At 24.7% G+C, this 19,746-nt stretch overlaps 2 protein-coding genes across 8 annotated transcripts; one reads left to right on the top strand and one right to left on the bottom strand.

Moving 5' to 3' along the window:
• The first annotated feature begins 4,936 nt into the window (after positions 1–4,936).
• On the top strand, positions 4,937–7,529 carry LOC112603909 (transmembrane emp24 domain-containing protein eca). Its single transcript, XM_025352726.1, has 5 exons — positions 4,937–5,138; positions 5,341–5,456; positions 5,541–5,645; positions 5,705–5,851; positions 7,325–7,529. Exons 1-5 carry the CDS (start codon positions 5,009–5,011, stop codon positions 7,472–7,474), a joined length of 648 nt encoding a protein of 215 aa, XP_025208511.1. The 5' UTR covers positions 4,937–5,008; the 3' UTR covers positions 7,475–7,529.
• A 305-nt stretch (positions 7,530–7,834) lies between these two features.
• Positions 7,835–19,732, bottom strand: LOC112603915 (serine/threonine-protein kinase 10). Of its 7 annotated transcripts, none has more exons than XM_025352743.1 (18): positions 19,176–19,731; positions 17,050–17,299; positions 16,434–16,598; positions 16,175–16,373; positions 15,765–16,114; positions 15,594–15,698; positions 15,111–15,201; positions 14,858–14,997; positions 14,074–14,701; positions 13,806–13,981; positions 13,445–13,732; positions 13,088–13,366; positions 11,414–11,848; positions 11,080–11,343; positions 10,842–10,955; positions 10,423–10,780; positions 10,253–10,356; positions 7,835–8,155 (listed from the first exon to the last, which is right to left on the bottom strand). In XM_025352743.1, exons 2-18 carry the CDS (start codon positions 17,206–17,208, stop codon positions 7,994–7,996), a joined length of 4,017 nt encoding a protein of 1,338 aa, XP_025208528.1. In that variant the 5' UTR covers positions 17,209–17,299; positions 19,176–19,731; the 3' UTR covers positions 7,835–7,993. The 7 variants fall into 7 exon arrangements, with proteins under 7 accessions (XP_025208528.1, XP_025208521.1, XP_025208525.1 ...); XM_025352736.1 differs by lacking the exon at positions 7,835–8,155 and adding an exon at positions 9,429–9,943 and having other exon boundaries at positions 19,176–19,732; XM_025352740.1 differs by lacking the exons at positions 7,835–8,155; positions 19,176–19,731 and adding exons at positions 9,429–9,943; positions 19,018–19,134.
• Positions 19,733–19,746: the final 14 nt, after the last annotated feature.

The raw sequence follows: 19,746 nt of genomic DNA, 5'->3' as shown, positions 1-19,746 counted from the left end.
TTTATTTGTTTAAAAACTAACTTAAGCCCAAGAAATGTTATTTTTAAATAACAATTTTGTTTAATTATATTTTAAAACCTTATCTGTTAACATTTTTGGAAATATGAAAAGATCTAAAAATTTAATACTCTATACCCATTTGTTGGAAACAGTATCAGAAAATGTAATTATTTAATTTTCTTAAATGTACAAAAACAAGATGAAAGAAATACCATTAAATTTTTCAAATTCATGATATATTATAAATTAAAAATTTTAACATTTTAAATAAAATTTATTTAAAAATATTTTATACCATGAAATTTTTGAAAATTATGGTTTAATTTAAGAAAAATCATAAAACATGTAGGAAATTTCATTATTTTTTCAATGAAGTGGTAAATTTTATACTTATTAGTGAATAATATTTTATAGCAATATATCATTTAATAAATATTTTTATTTATTACAGATAAATTATATGAATTTATACTATGTATACATGGGTGTGTTCGTTTAGTTTGATCTAATGTTTTTATGACAAGTTCTTTAGTTATCTCTATAGTCATTAATTTTAATAAGTAATAAATAATATAAAATTTACAATACTATAAAACATTATTTAAAAATTAAATTAAAGGAGTAAGTCTTGCCCTCTAAGGTAGTAAATATAAAATCAAAATAATTAAATTGAAAACCTAAAATGTTTATAATAACATTAAAAGAAAAATAATAAAGTTTTTTTTTTTAATTGGATAAACCAAAACTTTAAATTTTTTTTGTTTTCTCTACCTCTTCTTAACAATAAGAAAAAAAATTATATTATTATTTCTGATATAAATATTTAAAATAACCTTATACACTGGTCAAAAAAACAGTTAGGTACAGTTTTAATTAGTTTTAAATAAATACAAACATCATTTCACAAAAAAATGTACTGTCTTATTTGATTTAACATTTAAATTGATTAAATATAGAACTATGTTTATATTCACCTTTGCCAATAAATTAAGTTGTTCATTTAAATACTTAGAAGATAATATTGCTGCAACAATGACACTAAGTGCACCAAGTGGTGTAACCACTGAAGCTGGGGCAAAAGCATAAGCAGCAAAGTTAAATACTTCTCCAAAAGCCACTAATAAATAAAACAATAAATTAATAATATAAAATCTTGTTTTTATGAAAAAAAAAAATTTCTTACTCATTGTTAATCCAAACCACCATAACCAATTACTTAAGTATCCATAGCCACCATTAGCCGCTCTGCGTCCACTCCCTAATGATATTTGAACTAGAGCTTTTTTTTTTATAATAAAACTCGCTCCTAAACAATTAAAACAATTTATTTTATTTTATAATTTATTATACAATACTAAAGTATTAAATAAATTGTAGTTATAAATAATACATAATTAATAACAACTTTCTATTATTTAGTTCCTACATACCTATCTCTATTATTAATATGTTACTAACTATAAACACAACAAATCTATGAATGTCAAATGTAATATACTAATATGAATATTTACATTTATGCAATTCCAAATGTATTTAGGTTGATAATGGTTGATATATTAAAATTCTTATTTTTTTGATTCTAATAACTCATATTATTATTTATTAAACTGTTTTTGTGATTGTTTATTTGGTACCTTTCAATTAAACGTAATAATCACTAACATAATCAGTAACAATTAATTTACGTTAATACTAAAAATAAAATTTATTTGAATCTTCCTTATTTTAAAAATTATTATAAATAGGTAGCATATTATTTTAAAATCAAAAAATATAAAAGCTCTTAAATTATTTTGTAGCAGTAGTTTAAGAAATGAGAATCAGATTTTTTATATTTAATTAGTATTTACAGTTTAATAGTTTACTCTTAATTTTTTTTAAGTTTTTATTGTAACTAGTATTACATATCATTGTTTATGAAATGTAAATGTTGTGTATAAACATAAAATTTACATATTTTAATACCATGTTACTTAATATTAATAGAAAATAGTTTTAGTGTTTTTATGTGCCTATTATCGTATTAATGTATAAATCTATAAAGGTTATCAAAAATGATAACAAATGGAATGTGTAAAGAATAATATTGGGATACAGAATTAATTAGAAACATTGGTGACCTTTAGACTTATTTGATAGGAAGTTTTGTTACCATATAATTTATTTTAATATGTATTAATACATAGGTCAAAGTAGTAATCAATATTAAAATAAAAATATTTATTGTTGTATTTTTTTCACTTTTAAGGTTTATATTTTAATTTGTAGAATCAAACTATTTTTATTTTTTTAATAATTAAAATAACGCTCACACAAAATTAATAATCAAACTAATTGTTAAATTTAACATACAACATCAAATACTAGATAAATATTTTTAAAGAAATTTGGTAATATTACATGATTTTGATAATACACATAATTTTAAATATAACATTCAAATTTGAAAATATATCAAATGAATAGCATAAAATACAAACCAATAAAACCACTCGAAGACAAAGCAAGTCCAAGACCAATATAATAATCAGTCATATCAAACAATCTAATTGTTTTCTCCTTCTCCATGATAAGTAAAAGTGAATTATTTGTGATTAAGTAAACACTTAAAGGATAATTCACAATAAATAAAATACCAATACTAATCAGAACTTGGACCACGGTGAATCCGATTAACAAATTTAATAATTGTAAAAAAATATTACATTAAAATTGTAAGGTTTCACCATGATTTAGTAGTTTACATAACACAAGTACTAAAATAGAACGAGAACCCGAAGTAAAAGTGATTATTGATTAATGAATATTATGTTAAGTTGGTTGTAAAAATTACTATCTAATATGTAATATCTATAAAAATAGACATAGTAAATTTGATAGTAAACACTAAGCTTTAAGTGTGAAATATAAAATATAAAAATAGTAATATTAAAGATTATAGTCTATATGCTATAAGCAAATAACATAAAACATTGAACATAAACTACTGAAAGTATTAATTACGACTAACAAGTATTTATTTTATTGTGAACTGTGAAATGTAAGATAGTGAGATACGAATTTTAGTACAATCAGTAAAATGTTAACATTTAACAGGGTGACCAAATATCTACAGATATCACTTATGTCTTGGGTTATTTTGGAGGTTGGCATGAGCTTTTTTTTCTTCTTATTGGGTTTGCTGTTATCACTTATCATCAAAATCGGGAAAACTGTAGCAAGATGGGGATATCCACCTTGACTGTAAGTAATTTTCAAAATAAAATTATGAAATTATAGGAATTTATTAATTAAATTTATTTATCTATAAACCTTGAGAGAACCAATGAAAATGCTGTTCAACGGTTGACTCTAATTCCAATGAGATAACGACTCGCTATCAGTTATCACTGTTATCAGATTCTGTTTTGAATTTTAAATATTTTAACTTATAAATTACAATTAAAATGATATTTCCAAAAAAATATTTAAATGAAATCGTTGGAGATATAAGGAATACTGTTAACATTAGGTAAAACTTAACATATGTGAAAGATATTAATAATTAGGGGATTAAATCTTATTGGAATTATCTCTATTTACTATCCCCGTTTACCAATTTGTAAAAGTATTTTATTATGTAATATATATCTACTAAATAAAAATATCGATTTTAAATTTAATATTAAATTTTTATTTTAGTATAACACATTAATTCAAATACAATATGTTGGTTATGGTAATTAAATATAAAAAAATAATAGAAATAATTGCTATTCATATCAAAAAAAAAGTATAACTTAAAATTGTATAATACTGATCAGTTTGTAAAAATAAAAAAAATAAATAAAAACTAAGAATTAAAAATTCAAGTCTTTTACCTGTAATAATATATATATAAATATATTAATTGTCTAAAATATGTTAATATTGGATATTATTAAAACTTTGAAAGATGTTCTTCTAATTCAAAAATACCACTCGAAGAACGAAGATGAACCAACATTTTCTTGACAATTATTCATCATCTTTAATACATTTCCAATCATTTTTTTATCTTCGTTATTATTTTCAATTCTAGATGTACTAGATTTATTTTCTTCAGTAAGTATTACTATTTTTATTATACAGTTCATTATTTTTAATTTCTTTAATAATTTCAATTTCAACATTATTAATTGGACCGTTATTTTCTTTTATGAATAGTTTTTAAAATGATTAATTTAAAACTCTATTTCCATAGGCGATTTTAGCTATGTTCAAAAGATCTGTGAGAGTTATAACTGTACAATATTCTCAGACTTAACGTCAAAATATTTATAAAGCTCACATTGGTATTTACAACATTTTCCAGTAAGAGCAACTCAACAAGAACAAAGTCTATTATCAGTGTCAACATAGTATATTAAACCACTTTCTTGTTCACTTAGTACCTACTAAAAACTCATCATCACTCTCTTGATTAATCATCTTTTTTTTTTAATAATTTTTTGTAGAAAAAACCTGGACGATGCATTTCTACTACCTAAAAATTCTCTTAATCTGTTTATAATAATTTTCTAAGGCAGCACATGTTAAATCAATTAAAACTAAAACATTAAAAGCTTTTATACTTCTTTAAATTTGCATAGGGTTATCTAACAAGTAACAATATACACTATGCTTTTAAGTTATATGCTACCCGTTTCTATGCATTTACCACCCTAAACAACCATAATATTATTAATAATTAATATTATTCTGATAATATTCTTATCAATGTAAGAGATTAATACAATGTGTACCTAACATTATCAACTATTAAATGTTATAAACGAAAAATAATTTAATGACGTGTATTCATTGTTGCTCGACGACCAATATTGTTTCTATGTTCATAGCTTACACACCGCCGAAATTATAATTTCTGTAAAAGTGTATAAACTTAATTTATTAATTATTACACATTATCTATCTTGTTTTATTCAAATAAAGTTAAATTATTATTCTATTCTAATTTGATGTCAAGGTTTAAAGTTTAAAAAAAATGAAATACTTTTCCTTTTTATTGCTTAGTGCGTTTTTTTTGGGTTCAGTTCAATGTTTATATTTCCATATTGGTGAAACAGAACGCAAATGTTTCATCGAAGAAATTCCAGATGAAACCACAGTAGTTTGTTAGTAACTTTTAAATACTCACATTGCACGTTTATACCAAGTTGTATAACAATCACTAAACATTTAATGAATCAATTGTCAGCTTAAATATTACTTAATGATCTATTATTGATCTTTTCAATTTTAGTGTATCATTAAATGAATCAATTTTTTATGCAACTAGATATTAGTATTTTTTCATTGTTCTCAATTGGTTTACAGCACATTATAAAGTAGAATTATTCGATGTGAGGACTGGAGGTTTCACTCCACCCACCCCAGGTATTGGAATGAACGTCGAAGTCAAAGACCCAGATATGAAAATAATTTTATCCCGGGTATGTATGATACCTATTAGCTAAATATTGTACAAAATAAAATTTTTTTATTGTAATATAACAACAATATTTTGTCTCTAAAAGGTTTATAGTTTTGAAGGAAAAATTTCGTTTACATCTCACATACCCGGTGAACATATTATATGTTTGTATTCCAATACAACTGCATGGATTGGAGGAACACAATTGGTAAATAATTAGTATATTATTATATTTTTGTTACTATTTATCAGTTTTATTATAAATAGAGAGTTCATTTGGATATTCAAGTTGGTGATCAGGCCATTGATTATGCTCAAGTAGCCCAAAAAGAAAAACTTTCAGACTTACAACTCAGGATTAGGCAACTTGTAGAACAAGTTGAACAGATCATCAAGGAACAAAGCTATCAAAGAGTAAATATTATTATTTTTATTGATTTTTAAAAGTTATTTTTAGAATTAGATAGTTGAAATTTGGAAATTTTAAAATCAATTGCTAGTTTAATAGTTGAAAAATAAACCATTTAATAGTTATTTAGAAATTCTCTACCAAATTATAGAGCTAATCTATATCATTATTTTAAAAATTTGATTAGACTACTTGACTAAATTCATCAAAAGGGTTTTAAAGGATTTTTTTTATGAAGAGTATGTTTGATATCCCCCTCAATTCAAAATTAATATTCTTTTTCTCTATATGTATACTTATATGAATAAATTGTACCATTATAATTTTAATTTATTGGTATTCAAAATTAGATGATTATTTTAAAGTATGTTAGCACACAGTTTTTTCTAGGATCATTTATATTTTTAAGTTATCTTAATCGTAAATTTACCCATCATAAAAATTATAAAAATTAATAATTAAGATGATTCAATTAATTTAAACAAATGGTATCATCAAATTTTTATAATTTCCATTTTTTTTTTTAATCAAAATAACAATACAGTATACAACTAATATATCAAACTTTCTTAAATATTGTTCTTTATAATTTTTGTTTTAGGTGATTTTATTTAAAAATAAAAGTTTAGAGCTAAACATTTTCTGTGGATATGTTTTATCTATTTTGCACATGTGTCTAAGTGAAAATACAAATATAACGATGTATCTCTTTATGTATCAAGGCTGAAATTTTTAAAAATTAGTTATTAAATTGTCTATGTATCAATTACAATTACACTATTAAGATCTATTGTCAATTTTCAAAGTTGAATAAATTAAGAATCTAAATTTATTCTATTATTACAATGATGTGATATCCACAAATATGTTTTATAATTTCTATTTCTCTATTTAGCTCATACTTATATTTCAATTTCCCACGTAAGAACATGTTAAGTATCATTACATCTTATATGAAACTATGATTAGCAAAACTTATCATGTATACACTAATTGTATTACACAACTTAAAATATAAAAATAAGAATGTATGTAGATTGTGTATTTTTTCATCAACTTTCCTGAGGTAGAAATTGGTTATTCGTATTTAACTTAAATTGATTAGGAATTAGTGAATTATTGATATTTGTTATGTTTTTGGGAAATAACCACCCTAAAATCATACATATATATTTATATATATATATATTAAGATGTATGAAACTAGCATTGTGTAAAGGTGTTAAAATAATATCATTATCATAATAAAGTTATGTATTGATATAGATAAGTACAAAATTAATTTGGACATCCAAATTGCCATTAAATATAAATAACAGAATTTAATTATTTTTGTTTGTTATAAATACTACATTTTTCAACACTTTATGAACATAATATATTTATTTCTGATTTGTTTTATACTCAATTATAACTTATAAACTATTTTAGTTTATTTTAATATAATATTAATATAATAACAATTTTTATATTTACAGTTTCGGGAAGAAAGATTTCGTCAAACCAGTGAAAGTACTCACCAACGAGTTTTCTGGTGGTCACTTTCACAGTTGTTCATACTTTTAGTCATGGGTTTCTGGCAAATGCGTCATTTAAAAAGTTTCTTTGAAGCTAAAAAACTCGTCTAAATTAATAACTGTGTTTGAATGTTTTTACAAAAATACAAACCAATCCTTAAATGTATTTTTGTACGTGTTGTAAATATTAATAAAAAAAAAAAAACTTATGTAATCTTTATAACTATTATTGATGGTTTTTTTGAATTTATGAATAATTAGAATATTCTACGTTTTTATATAATTTTGTTTTATTAAATAAAATAAAAAATTTAACAGTTTTTTATTTTACAACAATGAATTTGTTTAATTTGCAAATTAATAATTGCATGAATTTATAAAAAAACAAATTGTATCATATACTCTTAAAAAATGATCTATAAATAGTATATATATATATATATATATATATATATATATATATATACACACATTAACTTCATTTGGTATACAAAACTTAATATTTTTAAGAATAATGAAATATACATTGTATTATGATAGCAACAAGGGATGAGGGCAATGTTGGCACATATGTCTAAAAAAATTCAACAAAAAATAAATATATAGTACATAATGGTATGTACAGATGAATCAATCAGCTGACATAGATGACAGACTACTGCGAGTAGAGCTTCTATGATGATAAGAACGATGATGAGAAGGAGGACTAGTGTTAATTGGCAACATACTATTTGCCGGCCCAAATATTGCTTCTTGTTCTTCTAACTGAATAGCAAACTGCTCTTCAAGTTTCTGAAAAATAATTTGAAAGTGTAGTAAAATGGTTGGTAGTAAATGACGCATACCTCTTTCCATATTAAATTTATACTAGATAGAAGAAAAAACTAATAGATGGATAATAAAATGTAATCTATTTTATAATATAAAATTGATCATTGTTTAGGTTTTAACAGTTGTTAAATTAATATTATTTTTCAAGCTATATAAAATATTTGTTTTAACTGATATTATGCGAGATAAAAATTGATATGAAATAAAAACAATTCTTAGAAATAAATATTAAAACATGCATTAATAGTTTAAAATTAAATTAATATACAGTGTTACTTACATAAAGTTTTTATATTGCAGCAGCACTCAAGGATAAGCAAGGATAAAAGGATGCAAAAATAAATTAAGCGTGTTTTTCATTCAATTTATAGTGTTATCATATGGATTATAATAACTTAAATAATATATACAAAATATCAGAATAGTCAGTTAGTGTCATTGTTTAAAAATAATAACAAAATATAGAATTTATAGTACACAATAAAAAATTATACAAAGAAAAGCTCAAAATTAACTTCTATAACCATTAAAATAAGCATATTCAGTGCAAATAAATAATAATAATAATAAATGCAATAATGTGGTTCAAATGTATAATTTGTGTTGAATACTAAGCAAAGTTTTGTTCTTTGTCATGCTTAAAATTATTTCCTACTTTTTATACAACTATAATACCTTGATGATTTACCACTTTGTAACTTAAGTTTAACCTGATAGGTAATAATTAAAAACATATCATGTCAGTCTTTAAATTTTGATTTAGTAAATAGATTTAGAAAATTATTAAATTTTAAATGAAAGTAAAAAATACATAACAGTAAATACATTATAACGTAATAGCATATAATATTAAATACTAAGTATTGAAAATAACTGTATTAATTATCATATTTTGAATAGTAAAGAAGAAATCTTTTTGTAATAAATATTACAAAAAATAGATAGCATTTAAGAAAATCTCATTTTAGAATGAACTCAATTAATTGGATAAAAAAATTTAAAGGTTCTTTGAGCCTTATAAACTTACTACTTAAAGTCTAAGTTTTTAAGTAAAAAAAGTATAACAATTGGTAAATCATTGAGATATATTTTTGTATTATAAAATTAAAATAATGTATTAGAGACTAATTATAACAAAAATAAATATTAAGTATTTATAAGAAAATTTATTTTATATATTAAAAATAAAATGTATATTGTTAAAAGTAATTTTTTTTAAATATTTATGACATGTGCCAGTGATATACTTATTCAATCTATATATGTACAACACATAATCCACAAAAATAATTTATTGTATCTAAGATGATATAAATATTCTGATTTATATTTAAAGAACAATGTTTGTTAAAATAAATCTATTTTAAATTAAAATATACTTAATACATGGAATAACATAAAACAGGTTAGGAACACACTTTCTAAAAAACCAAATGATGACATGTAAACCATTTGGAATAGTACTAAAAATTTTGTTCAAATGCCACCTTTTAGTTAGAGCTCATTCAGTATACAGGAATTTTACATTGTGGATTGGTTTGAATGATTAGGAAATTGATTGGCACATCGTCTAGGAAGAAATCCTGAACCAGGAGAACGAAAAGAAGTACCGGACAATCGAGGAGAAGAGAGAAGTGATGAAAACGAATATTCACGTCTGAGCAACGTGTTGCCAGGGGACGGAGGCAATGAATAGCGACTGTTCCATGAATTTCCTTTGGCTTGCCTCGCCAACTCCATTTCAAGGTTCTGATAAAAAATATAAACTATTTTGGATGATGTTTAAATTTAGATGTCAAACTACCCTATTCTTTTTCTACAATTGGTCAAAAATTAATAGTTATTTATAAGTGGTTAAGATAATTAAATAAGATTACTAATATATTAAGTGTAAAATTGCCATTTAAATAATCTACTACAGCAAATAACTAGTTATTAATAAGATAATTCAAACTCAAGATACTACATCCATTGGCATAAAAAATAAAATATTATATTTAAATACTAACTTTTCTATACATAAGAATGTAAATAAATGTAATACTTTAAGAAAATTACCTGTTTCCTAGGTTTGAGATGAGCTTTCCATTCTCTCAATTCGCGAGCATACAACTCTTCTTGCTCTTTTAACTTAGTTGTTTCATGTTCCATTAGCATTTTACCTATTGTTAAAAATTAGATTATTAAAACAAATAGGATTTAAAAAATAATAATAATTGAAGTAATACGTTTTTCATTTTGAAGCTGTTCAAGTTCTCTAATAGTAGTGTCATTTGCAATTCTAAGCTCTTCAAGCTGTCGCTGCTGTTTCATTTCAAATGCAAGTGTTTCATTGCGATATCTTTTTTTTTCATTTTCTTGAAATTTCTTAAGCCTATTACGTTCATACTCAGTATCTGGGTTTGGATTAGATGCCATACTTATTCTAACAGATTCACGGAACATCATCTCCCGCGCTTTCATTTCAGAACGAATACGTTTTGGTAGTGATCGTTTTTCAACACCTTGACGTTTTTGCATTTCTTCATCTTTGCGTATATTCATACGTTTCATCTGTTCCAATTCTTTTTCATGCCTTATTAACATCTGAAAAAAAAACATATATCATTAATTATAGAAATTTAATGTAAGTCAATTATAAATATACTTGATGCCTCTGCAAGAAAAAGCCATCTTTAAGCTGTCTTTTAGCTAATTGTTGTTTTTCATGAATTTGTCTTTCTTCCATTTCCCACAAAGCTGCTTCTCTAGCTCTCATCAACTATAATATTATAAGAAAAATGTTTAAACTTAAATTTAATAATAAAATTATATATACATTAACTTAAATAAAAATACAGAATAAACAACTATTAACTATAACTATTATTTCTAAATATTTATACCTGTTGTTTCTGCTGTAAATATTGACGTTCCATAAGCGCAATTTTCTCCTGATGAGCATCACTCAGTCTACTCAAGGAACTTTCATGATTTTCATTTAGTTTCTCGAGGAATAATTTTTCTCTCTCCTCATGTTCAGTCTCTAACTTCTCTTTTTTATCTTTAAACAAATTTTTCCGCCTTTCTTTAGGCTTTAAATCTACTTCTTGCTTTAACAGACGTAACTCTTGTTTTAGACCTTCTCTGAATTCTTTTAATTCTCGCTCCTAAATTATTAACGAATTTTAAATAATAAATAAAGCACAAAAATTATATAAATTTTAATATAGATATTACTTGTTCTAAACGAATTTTTTTTGAAGTCATTCTTAAATCTGCCTCTTGCTGAGTTTCAGCTCTTTCAACAGCTTGACGTTGCTGCTTAACCATTGTATCTAAATCAGCTTCGTATTGTTTAATTAATGCCATTCTTTCCTGTTCAAATTTTTTATCCTGTTGCTCTTTAGCTATAACTGCTTTAAATGATAAATCTTGAAACTGTTTTTGTTCTTGTTTTTGCAACATCTTAAGTTCTCTTAATTCTTGTTTTCTAAATATCTGATCATTGTATCCATGACTGGAGTCTTCATCACCATAAATTACTTTACTAGTTGTTGTTGTAACAACTACTCCATCTACTTCAAATTTTCTTGTACGTTTTCTGGTCTTTTTTTTCATGTTTCTTATTTCCAGTTCTTCTTTACTTATATTTCGACTAGTTCTTTTCATTTCCTAAAAATTATTTACAAATTTTTAGTATAACACTAATTAATTAAACAATTTTATAAAGTTTTTAAGGAAAAAAGAGATGCATAATAAAATTAAAATTAACAGGATTATCAGATTAATGAAAAGGTTGACCTAGGTTAACTTAAACTAACCTAACCTAACCTGGAAAACATAAAAATATCAAAGAATTTTTAATTAGTTAATAAAATTTTGGTTTACTTATAGGAATATAAAAAAAAAGAAATGCTTGATAAATTAATATTTTATAAATTTAATAGTATCAAACTTAAAATAATTGTCAAGCTTTATGTTGTCACATTATTTGTATTATAAATGTATTTTTATATATACATATATACAGAACCACAAATAATGAAGATTAATCTTACAAATAAATAATATATGAAAATTTAGATCACATGTGAAATAATCTGATATCAGAAAATAATTATAATCATATCACAAAATGACAGCACTTCATTACTATGTTAGATCTTATTAATTGGTTCTAGTTTTTAAAAATGTTGATTTATTGTATAAAAATGTAAAATAATATTTACATTAAAACTACAACTATATATATACATTTGGTCTCTCTATTCAAAATATTTGTAATAATCTATGAGAAATTTTCTAAAAACACCTGGATAACTACTTATTTGGGAAATCCAAATATAAAGTAAGTAATTCTGTTATATTTTAAGATGGAAAATAAATAATGTTATGATAAAAAGAAAATTTCTTTAAATATTGATAATAAATATAAGAAATACAAAATTGAATAACACATAACATGGAACAAAATAAAAGCTATAAAAATGATAAAATTATGGATATTTGTAGCTTTATTAAATTTTGTTATCTATTTTTTAAGGCATTAAGAAGATGTCATACCCAAATGTGTTATCATTACTATAAAGAACATGAAAAATAAATTTTATGTACACAAAAATTTATTTTGTTTAATTTTTTTTTTTCAAAATTAAAGCAAATTGACCTTATTTCATTCAATGTATAAGCAAGAATAGTATCCCTAGCTTTTTATAGAATTTTTGTATATTATTTTTAAAGCAAATTATGAGTTATTTAATTATTTAAAATGTTTTTAACTCGCTTTAAAATAAAGATGTTACAATAACAGTATAATTAATTTTTTTAAATGTAAAATGTGCCACGGTAAGTGTTAGTACGACCAAGTCAACAAAATGCTGGTATAAAATCTACTTATAAATTAATACTTACTCTGCTATACTCTGGTTTTTTACGTAATACAACTTCATCTTCGTATTCTCGAGGAGGTAAATTATTCTCTTTATTACTACTTCGACTATCATGACTTATTGTAGTTGAAACACTTTCTGCATCTGATCTATCAAATGTACGAGTACTGGCAGCTGAAGGTGGAGTTCGTTGGCCTCCACTACTATATACTGATCCACTATCTGAATGTGAATGAGATGTAGAACGTGTTGGAGAAACATGGTGTTTATTATTTACTACTATTCCATCTGAATGTTTTGACTAAAAAAAAGATTAAATGTTATACAATTTTCTCCTTAGTTAATACTAACTTTAATTTTTTTTTTTTTTAATAATTACCGATTTATGTACATTAGTTGAATTATTAACAACAATGAATACTTCTGTTGGATCATTGGGCTTTACCATTGTAGCACGTCCGTTCATTTTTATTTTATTAGTATCTGAATCTGAATTTACTGGTACACAAATAGGTTTAGACACTACAATTTCTTCATCTTTCCACGGACTTAATTCTTTAACAGAAGGTTCTTCTCCTACTGTTATAACAGACACATGACTAGCATCTAATTCTTCTTCATCAGCTTGTGACGAATTTATCACCACAACCTCATCTTTTTTCTCAATCTTGAAATAAAATATGAATGAAAAATTATTTAAATAATGCAAATTGGAAGTTATTTAATTTTAAATATTATACCTGTGATTTAGTGTTGGCATCAGCAACTATAATCACTTGAGTATGTAGTCCTGGAGGATGTGTTTGAAGAACAGGTGGATGTGTGGTAGTTACAACAGTAACTTTAGAATCAATAACGTTCAAAGATCCCACTCTCACCAATGTACCTCCATTAATGGAATTTTCATTTTGTTCAACTAAAATTATAACATTAAAAATAATTAAATTATCTAAAATCAAAGTATTGGTTTTTATTTTTATTTTTTAATAAAACAATATAATTATTTACCATTATCTGGTATTAGATCAGTCTCATCTTTGTTATTTTGAAGTCTCCCAGCTAATTCATTCATAACAGCAGTTGGCATCTTTCCTTTATTTTTTTCGACATTTTGATTCATTTGTAAAACTTTATCCAATGATGGAGGAGAAGGTCTTCTTTGATTGCGATTAGAAGCAGATGAACTTCTTCTTCTAATTCTTATTTGAGAGTCTTCGATAGAGTTTACAATTGGACCATTATTACAAGCAGCTACTGATATAGGTCTAGAACTAGATTTATCATGTTTGCGTAATTGTATTGGTTCAGTAGATACAGAATGGTTCTCATTGCCAATATCAATAGGCTGTTTCTCAATTTCAGAATTATTGTTAATAGAATCGTTTATTTCTGAATTATTATTATTATTATTATTATTATTCTTTAATTTTGAAACTTCAAGTTCTTCAGGTTTAGTCACTGATTCTGTTTCTTTGTCTTGATTAGATTCTTGAACAGTCAATTCAATTGGTAAATTTGGTGATTCTTTATTTAATGCTAATTTAACAACTGAAGATGGTGGTGGTAGAGGCGATGGCGGTGGTAGAGGCGGTGGTGGTGGTGCTGGACCTTTGTTTTCAGAATGTTTTTTTACCACCTAAACAATTAAATAAGTTATTTTAACTAAAAATTCTAAATATAAATTACTATACTAAGTCTTAATAAAAAATTAGTACAGTTTAATATATTAATTTAAATAACTAACTAATAGTTAAAAATATACAATATTAAATATATACATATATGAACATACATTTTTCTTTGAAGAAATAATTGATTCAGAATCTGGAACATTCAAGATTTTTTCATCTGTTTTGATTTTTTTATTGTCTGATGAATCTTCATCCATCTCTCGTTTCTTTTGTATTTTTGGTTTTATTTCAACTACATCTGCTTGAAAAAATCATATTTTACAAATAACAAAATGTTATGCAATTAAAAAAATACAAAGCATATTAATATTAAATTTAATACTATAAGATTTATTCATATTTTTTTATTTTTACCTTTAGTATCAGGTTCACTTTTAAGAGATACGGTGTCATCTTCGACTGCATCCAAGTCCAGGGGAGGTAACCGAGTAGATTGAGGCGATTCCTATAAAATTGTACTATATTAAAATATTTATTCAACATTGTATTGTATCTTTTAATATTATATTAACTTTATTAAACAAAATAATATTTTATTTAGTGGACATGCTCAACCAAAAATGAAATATATAAATGGACTGTGCACACAAGGGTTAGGATAACTTACCACCAACCCTTTGATAATGGTTCCTGTTTTTTCTGTACTTCCTATCACGTGTAGACTACGTAAGCATGGAAATAAATATGTGAATACATTTAATTTATGTCAATGTAAATATAAATGAATGCGTACACAAGGAATCAAATTATAAGAAAATGTATTTACAATTATATAATAGATACACACAACAGTGCTTGATTTAAGCTAGATAATTTAGTAAATAAATACATTTTTACCTCAGGTTCTTCATCTACAACCTCTTCTTCAACCACCTCAGCTTTATATTCAAGTAATAAATCTCGGATTGGTTTTGAATCTATATTTCCATTGACAAATGGATGCTAAAAAAAAAAAGTTCAAATTTAAAAAAAAAAATTAAATATATATTATCATACTAAAAACATTACTTTAAGAAGATCATCTGCAGTTGGTCTTTGAATTGGATCTTTTATAAGAGCAAGTGCTACAAAGTCATTAAAATTCTTAGACCATTTAGAAGGTTGTTCTAATTTAGGAGGATCAGATTTTTGTATTTTAAGTAATACACGCATAGGAGACATTTCATGGTTTGGAGGTTCCATTTGTGCTAATTCTATAAGTGTTATGCCTAAAGACCAAATATCTACTTTAAAATCGTAAGGATTATCCCTAAAAGTTTCACATAAAACCACTTCAGGAGCCATCCAATAGGGTGTTCCAATAAAAGTATCATGTTTCTGTAATGTTTGTTTATTTTTAGCAGAAACACCAAAATCAGCTGCAAAATATAATAAAAAATGAATAACAATATGCCAATAACTATATTTAAAACATTTACCAATCTTAACACCAGCACTAGTTGTTAAAAGTACATTTCCAGCTTTAAGATCACGATGTATAACTTTACATTTATGAAGAAATGCTAACCCTTCACACATATACTTGCATACATAAGCTATTTGTTCTTCAATTAATGCACGATCTAGCTCAACCATAATTGAATCTAAAGCGCCTCCATCACAATATTCAATCAGCATCTATTAAAAATATTAAAAATTAGATTTAAATAGTAATACTAACTTATTGTTATATTTTACCCAAAGTTTAGAGTTAACAAAAAATGCTTCATATAACTGAACAATATTTGAATGTTTACACTCGGCTAAAATGTCAATTTCAATCATAAAATCAGCTAAATCATCTTCACCTTCTAAGATACACATTTTTGCAGCAGCTAACTGACTAGTTTCTCGGTGTTGAGCCTTAAGAACATATATTAAAGCAAGAAAAATATAACATTTTTTATTATATTAATAATTTAGTTAATTTTGCTTAATTAACCTAAAATGACATACAAATATCATTGTTTTTTTTTTTTTTTTTTTTTTTTTTATTTAACTCATAACAAATAATTGTAAATACCTAATAAACAACAAGAACTAAATTTTAGTTTTATGTTGAAATATTTTTTTTAAATTATTTGTTTGAAAATATAAACATAACTAGTAAGTTTGAAAACAGTAAAAGAAATAAATGGTTATAATAGAAATATACTTAGTAAAATAATAAAAAATAACTGAATATTTTAAGTAGAACAAAAGACAAAATTACGCACTTTATATTAATACAAAATTTGAATATAATTTGTACAATTAATTAAATAATTCTTATTGGTCATTAATATTTAAAAAATATATATAATTAAAAAATTACTTTATAGACTTTGCCAAAAGCTCCATCACCAAGTTCACCAATCATTTCCCAAAAATCATCAACATCACAATCCATATGGATGTTGTTGAATATTTTTTTCTTTTTTGCTTCATTGTTACCTAAGTGGAGCACTTTCTTGAGACCACTTAAAAACGACATTTTAAAAATGCCTTTACACAATATTAGAATCAATCAGGATGATGTACTCGTAAGGATCGCATGACCCAACAGTTCTCAAATTTTGCATTGCCTATTATCAAAAATAAAAATTTTTAACATATACTAAATATTTAAACAGCATTAAAAAATGAAAGAATACCTATAAATATAAATTTACTAAGTTAGTATCAAACACAATGTGATTATATTTTTTTTTGTTATTTTCAAGCTTAGGAAAAGTTCAAGGCCATAATTAGCACAAATAGTATTAACCTAGTTTATTTTTCCATTTAAAAAAAAGTCTCATCAATAAAAACAACTAAAAATAATAAATAAAATCTACCTATCAAAATATTAAATTTAAAAATTAAAAATTGTTAATTACATGTATACGAATCAATATGTTTAATAGAAATATGCATTTTATCATTGAAAAAATATTTATTCATTCGGTGTTTTAGTTAAAATATTTTTTAATTTTAAGTCCAATTTTAGTATATTACCTAATAAGATCTTCCATCAATTTAATATATCTATGTATAAATACATTTTAAACTTGTTACCTAGAAATAATTTATAACAACTACTGCATTTTTTTTTTTAACACTTCAATAGATATCAGTTTTATGATATTGTATATGAAGTAGATAACCAAATATTATTAATTGTACGTCATAAAAATAGGTTATATTTTAAAATATTTATGTAACACACACACACATACACACATATATATATATTTATATATAAGTATGTGATAGTATTATAATAAATTATTATTAATTAGGCTAAGTTTGTATATAATATGTAAGATTTAAGTAAGTATTGTTGAAATGATAATAACTAATAAGACAGCTAGAGTAGTACTAGATGTTTTACAGACAGTAGTTTTATCACACATTAGTACAAAATTGATTCTCAAGGTCTGACTCTAAAGCATACCTACCATAAATTCTTTACAAAAATATAGACACACATCACTTAACTACTAACATAAATCAGAGATAACAATAAACATTTTGAATAAAAAATGCAAATATTATATAATATGATGCATATGGAATAAGTAATAAATACCTAGCTAATAAATTAATGTCAGCCTACCAATTGATAATAAGTTTGAACAATATAACTAGAATTACCAATGATAAAATAAATATAAATATTTTACTAATCGTCATAATTTCATATTAGTCAGAAATACGAATAAATTTAATAATGCAAGTAAGTTTAGACGTTTAAGTAAAAAACAAGTTATCATGTAAATACAAATATGTTTCTTAATAGCAGTGAAAGAAATTAAATTGATGAGAATAAAATTGTATTCATAAGCACATCACTATGTAAAAATTCACAACTAAATACAAGCATAACTCCCAAGTTATCACATACCATGTTCACTGGACAATAAAGTGGTTAAAATTCCTCACCTGCAACTGGAAGGTTAGGAAAATAAAATTCAAAAAAAATTGACGATATGGTATACGAGAAATTATCCAGCATACATGACACATTCAACTATTCACAAGTACATAAATCACTCAAATAAGAAACAAATACGATGCGAGTAATATAAAAAAAAATAAACTACTACACAAACAAGTAATGACACATATCTTCTTATCTCTGATGCATTTACATTGGTCGTAATTAATATTATTATTATTAGGTACAATGACGATGTACGTAGTAAGAACCTAGGTGGTTTATCGCACCTGTTTATTGGAAACGTAGATAACGTCGTTTTCGAATGATATTATTATGAAAAAATTAAAATTTACGATAGTTATAAATATAATTGTTAATTACTATAAATATAATGATTTCGATTGTAGGCAGTGTGGAGCATAGATCGTCGGGAGTACTCGCCGGAATAACGCATCAAAAATAATAACCGTAGAAAAATCAAAACATGTAAAAAAAAAAACATCACAAAAACACAACTGCAGTATAATATTTGTCCTCACCACGCCTGGACGACGGTGCCTGTGATAAATGACGTCAACAAGGTGAACGCGGCTTTCTGTGGGATGAGATTTCAGCAGTACTTGACGTCCTTGACCATGTTTTATTGGAAATCTCCGAGATTTTGTAATGGCCCCGTCGACTGTTTTTTTTCTATTAAGTCCAGACACACAACTAATCGACGATTGCTATAACACGCTGGTCGTTGCAATGATGTTTGTGTGGGTAGGGGTTTGACCTCCGGGAGCGCACGGTCGTCTGGCCAAAATATATAGCGGGACGTTCGAAAAATAAGGACTTGGAGCTTTTCAGCCTTCAGGGGATAATCACGCGGCTGGACCCGCCGAGGGACTTGCGGGCAACGTGTTACGGGCGGCGCAAGTTACGAAGGACATGTCGTTAGGCCGGAGACGAGCGGCGTTGGCACGCACGAATACACGACGTATGAACAATAAATGCTCGCGAAGTGACGGATCTCGACTGTTGTGAAAATACCAAAACCAAAAACGCGACTTTTAGGAAGAAAAAATAATAAATATTTATTAAAAAACAATAATAATAATAATAAAAATG

This window comes from Melanaphis sacchari, unplaced genomic scaffold (genome assembly GCF_002803265.2).
Source record: "Melanaphis sacchari strain LSU unplaced genomic scaffold, SCAv2.0 Contig113_pilon_pilon, whole genome shotgun sequence".
Taxonomy (NCBI): domain Eukaryota; kingdom Metazoa; phylum Arthropoda; class Insecta; order Hemiptera; family Aphididae; genus Melanaphis; species Melanaphis sacchari.
Note: the sequence above shows the minus strand (reverse complement) of the source record. Positions and strands in the feature narration are given on the sequence as shown.

Coding starts and splice junctions, on each gene's coding strand:
- LOC112603909 (XM_025352726.1), top strand. CDS start 5,009: ATGAAATACTTTTCCTTTTTATTGCTTAGTGCGTTTTTTTTGGGTTCA. Junction 5,457..5,540: donor TGAAAATAATTTTATCCCGG/GTATGTATGATA, acceptor TGTCTCTAAAAG/GTTTATAGTTTTGAAGGAAA. Junction 5,646..5,704: donor GGATTGGAGGAACACAATTG/GTAAATAATTAG, acceptor TATTATAAATAG/AGAGTTCATTTGGATATTCA.
- LOC112603915 (XM_025352736.1), bottom strand. CDS start 17,208: ATGTCGTTTTTAAGTGGTCTCAAGAAAGTGCTCCACTTAGGTAACAAT. Junction 13,367..13,444: donor CAACTAATGTACATAAATCG/GTAATTATTAAA, acceptor TCTTTTTTTTAG/TCAAAACATTCAGATGGAAT. Junction 10,781..10,841: donor TTTTCTTGCAGAGGCATCAA/GTATATTTATAA, acceptor TTTTTTTTTCAG/ATGTTAATAAGGCATGAAAA.